We start from the raw sequence: 4,751 nt of genomic DNA, 5'->3' as shown, positions 1-4,751 counted from the left end.
AAGTGCAACTAAAATTAATACAAAATCTAGAATCTTAGATAGAGTTTCAGATGATTTGACAATTCAACTAAGGATCTAATCTGCAGCGTGCAAAGATGGATTTCTTGCAACCAGAAAGAAAATTGACATATGCATACTCATTCATTAATTAGCAAATCTCATTAATTTCTTAACCTTCTGAAAAAGAGAAAACCCACCTCTCTTAATTAAGATCTATGCAATTATATCCACAGAAAATATCAATAAGGTGTTTCTTTTTCTCTCTTTTAATGCAATGTCCATTTTTTTTTTCCTTCTCTTTTTTATCATAAATCCAATTGGTAACCAACCATATTGATATAGTGGTCCCTAAAAACACAACTAATGTACGAGTAGATTGTGGCTTTTAGTAGAAGTCAAACAACTCAACAAAACTACTTTTTTTTTTTTAAATCAGAAATCCCCATTTTGTTTTAAAAAAAGCAAAAGCAAAATGCAATGCAAAGTTTTCCCTTTTATAATCCATCCTAATCTTTCAACCTGGTCACTAAAACCACTTGGTGATTAGTTGGTAATACAGTTGAATAGAAGGGTAATTATATTGTATTTTATATTTATGTAAGATTTATTTTTCATATATATTTTTTAATATTTTTCGCGGGGTTAAAAGGGAAGGAAAAGTTTTGAAACTCGGTAATCCATCGTCACTTTGTAAACATCAAAACACAGTATGGAAAAGGGCCAACTACAGCAGCTAGTTGAAGCCCATTTCCAGAGTCTCTCTCTCTCTCTCTCTCTCTCTCTCTCATATATATATAAACAGCCATTTCTTAGCTCTGTTTCTAAAGCAGAGCAACCATGGGAGTGGCCATGGAAACCATTTTGCATTCGCTGCTTTTCTTGGTAAATGTCATTCTTTTATCTGTTTCTTGTGTAAGAGGGGAACAGTACAGCTCTGCTGTGGGAGACCCAGGAATGAGAAGAGATGGACTGAGAGTGGCCTTTGAAGCTTGGAATTTCTGCAATGAGGTTGGCCAAGAAGCTCCTGGTATGGGAAGTCCAAGAGCTGCTGATTGCTTTGATCTCTCAAGTAAGCACAACCGCCATAGAAGAAAACAAGCAGAACTAAAGAGTGAGTGCTTCTTTGTTATTTTTCATCTATCAGGTTTAATGTCCTCAATCAGTATCCAAATCTTTGTTGTTTTTGAAATGGGCTGTTTTTATTTGATGAAAATGCTCTTGTGAAACAGATTAAAAGATTAGTTCTTCTAATTATGGGACATTCACTGTCTAAAATTTTGGATATTTGGTCCGCTATACTCAACTTTTCTTCAGCATTTTTATGTTATGTGCTAATTCTTTGTTATAATGGAGCAGGTCCTAAACTTAAGCACAAAGTAACAGAAGCTGATAACAAACTTGGGGTAGGCAAACCATTCTCAGGTTTGTCCCCAGGAGCTTTAAGCAATGCAGATCTTTATGCAGCGCATAAGGAGATTTATCTGGGTTCTTTGTGTGAAGTTGAAGATAAGCCAAATCCATGGCAGTTTTGGATGGTGATGCTTAAAAATGGCAACTATGATACTAAGTCTGGTTTGTGTCCTCAGAATGGGAAAAGGGTACCCCCTTTTAGTCCAGGAAGGTTTCCTTGCTTTGGAGATGGGTGTATGAATCAACCTATATTGTATCATCAACGAACTAAGCTCATAGATGGTGATACTTTGAGAGGAAGTTTCAATGGGACTTATGATTTGGGTGCTGAAATTGGTGGTGGACTTAGCGGAATCTCTTTTTATGAAGTGGTTTGGGAGAAAAAAGTTGGTGCTGGAAGTTGGGTCTTCGGCCATAAGCTCAAAACCTCTAAGAAGTACCCATGGTTGATGCTGTACCTCAGAGCTGATGCAACCAAAGGATTTTCTGGAGGGTATCACTATGACACAAGAGGCATGCTCAAAATTGTAAGTAAAAACGGATTGACCTCTAACTATATCTTGTCATTTCTATTAATCCTCTATAGGGACTTGTTTGCTTGCTGGATATGAAAATTAATCTTCTGTCATGCACAAAAAGAAGTCACAAATTAATTGTAATTACATTCCCCCAATGTTAATTAATCTGGCATTTATGGTGTAACTTTTGATGATCCTTTTCATGATATTTATATAATTATTATTTGATCCTTGTTACTGTTGACTTCATATCTACAAATGGTCAAACATACCATTCATTCTTGATTTGTATCGTAACTGGACTTTATTGAACTACCACCCAGCCTATCGATCTTGAAACAGACCTGATGAAGCTCTGAAGACCTCTAAGATTATGAGTCAAAAGCTTTCTTTGTGGGATGGGATTCCTTATCCCTTCTGTTCAAAAGCATAGGTATAAGCAATCTGGAATATTCATTTTCTTGCTCTATTTTCTTTCAATGTTCTTAACTAAACTATTTCAACAATACACTATTGTTTGTTCCCCCTATAATTCTGTTTACTCATGAAAACAAAGAAAAGATTATTCCTCTGCATCGAAATGAGAAAGATGTACTTTTGTGATTTGACAGAGATACAGACTTGTTTCCCTGCTTATTATGAAAATCAATACAGTGAGATAAGCGGCAATAGAACAGCTAATACTAGTTACATTCCCACAATATTAATCAAACTGACTCCATTTATTGTGCGACTCTGAAGTGGGGGCAAGGCATGAATAATTATTTTATCTATAATTGTCCATTTCTTGATATTTATATCTAGAATTTCATTATTTTATCCTTGTCATCACCAACTTTATATTTACAAATTGTCAAACATACAGTTAATTCCTAACTTATATCATGATTTGTTACTGGACTTTTTTGAACTAGTACTTGGGGTATAGACCTTGAAACAGATTTGGCGAAGGTCAGAAGGCCCATAATCTTCTTAATTGGATACACTAGATCCTTCGACATGGTCTGCATATTTCTTATGGTTTTACACTTGTTTCTTTGATGGATGCAACAACAGCATTGCAGTGGCAGATTTGATCCCGGTTCTCAATTAATCATAGGGAAAGGAAAAAAGAAAAAAAAAAAAAAGAACCACTTATTTGCAGGGTTTCATTTTCCATTCTGCTTATTACTTGAACAAATGTTGTGTAGAAAAGACCTTGGTGGTCCTTACAGAAGATATATTTTATATGTGTAGCATTTGTCGTTTTCAGTTTGCAATTTTGCATCAAGTAGTGCCACCAGAAGCTGATAATGGATACATGCCTGTATTGAGTCCGTTTATCTATTTCTGATCATGTTACTTGAATGCTTGACAAGGAAAATTTGGCCCAGTACCTTGCCTTTTCTGTGTTCTTTAATTCCAATTTATGTATCATATAAATGACAAATAAGTTACCTTCCAGCTTCCAGAGTCACCCAATTTCAGGGTTAAAGTGACATTGGATGTCAAGCAAGGGGGAGGATCCAAGAGCCAGTTCTATTTAATAGATATTGGTAGCTGCTGGAAAAACAATGGTGATCCTTGTGATGGAGATGTACTCACTGATGTAACCAGATACAGTGAGATGATCATCAATCCTGCAACTCCTGCTTGGTGTGGTCCCAGTAGTCTAGAGAACTGCCCACCATATCACATTACCCCAAATAACACAAAAATTCACAGGAATGATACAGCCAACTTCCCCTATGGGGCTTATCACTACTACTGTGCTCCAGGGAATGCCCAATTTTTGGAGAAACCAGTAAGCACTTGTGATCCTTATAGCAATCCTCAGGCACAAGAGCTAGTTCAGTTGCTGCCTCATCCCATATGGGCTGAATATGGCTATCCAACAAAACAAGGGGATGGTTGGGTTGGGGATGCCAGAACTTGGGAGCTTGATGCGGGTGCACTGTCTAGTAGACTGTACTTCTATCAGGTCAGTAAACTAAACTATCATCTTCAAGGAGATATATAACAAATTTAAATGATGAAAAATTGATTGTTAGTTTTTTTTTTCTTGGGTTTCAGGATCCAGGTACCCCTCCTGCTAGAAGAATTTGGACATCCATTGATACGGGTACTGAAATTTTCGTCAGCGATAAAGAAGTAGTGGCAGAGTGGAATCTTAGTAATTTTGATGTCATTCTCACATAGTTCAAAGTTAAATCTTTAACCTTTTTATTCTTTTCTTTCTCTTCCACAAATTAATTGAAGTCTACGAAGCATAGAGTTGAGAAAAATTCGTCATCTGAGATATTGCTAATATAAGAGTGCTGGGATTTGAGAGGCCGAACAAGTCCGCAAGGACAGGCAACCTCATCCCGAAGACAAAATTATGTAATCCAATTCTCTTCGCAAGTGTAAAACGAATTTTCGAGTTTTCAGTATGAAACCTGGGACGAAATGAATCAACTTGGTTAATTTTCTTGCGTCAGCACAAACCAAGCTCTCCTTGATTCTTATTAGGCAATGATGTATATTCAGAATGTGGAGAGTCTGAAAGGCAAAGTTTTTGTAAGGTAATGATGCCTGCACAAACTGTCATAGGCAACATTGTGATCTTACAGAAAATCTTTGTTGTATCATTTGACTTGGTGGGTCGTTCTGTTATTTCTGTATCCCCATGTTGAAGCAAAAGCTCACCTACTAACTGACTATTGACAAGAAAATACTAACATGGGTAACGATCCATCTTTTAGAACAAGAATAGAACTAGAGGCATGATAGTAATTTGGAGCTGAATGGAATGGTCCTACCATGTGGATGTGGGTGAGCACCAAACTTTGGTTGTACCCCATT

The 4,751-nt window shown here is 36.6% G+C and overlaps 1 protein-coding gene across 1 annotated transcript; it reads left to right on the top strand.

Annotated features, from left to right (window-relative positions):
- The first annotated feature begins 731 nt into the window (after positions 1-731).
- Positions 732-4,373, top strand: LOC110661727 (uncharacterized). The gene is made up of 4 exons (XM_058139858.1): positions 732-1,111; positions 1,357-1,937; positions 3,373-3,888; positions 3,981-4,373. Exons 1-4 carry the CDS (start codon positions 838-840, stop codon positions 4,104-4,106), a joined length of 1,497 nt encoding a protein of 498 aa, XP_057995841.1. The 5' UTR covers positions 732-837; the 3' UTR covers positions 4,107-4,373.
- The last annotated feature ends 378 nt before the right edge of the window (positions 4,374-4,751 follow it).

The sequence above is a fragment of the Hevea brasiliensis genome, chromosome 2, assembly GCF_030052815.1.
Source record: "Hevea brasiliensis isolate MT/VB/25A 57/8 chromosome 2, ASM3005281v1, whole genome shotgun sequence".
In the NCBI taxonomy this organism is placed as follows: Eukaryota; Viridiplantae; Streptophyta; class Magnoliopsida; order Malpighiales; family Euphorbiaceae; genus Hevea; species Hevea brasiliensis.
The sequence above is the reverse complement of the archived record's forward strand: the minus strand, read 5'-3'. Positions and strand labels throughout refer to the sequence as shown.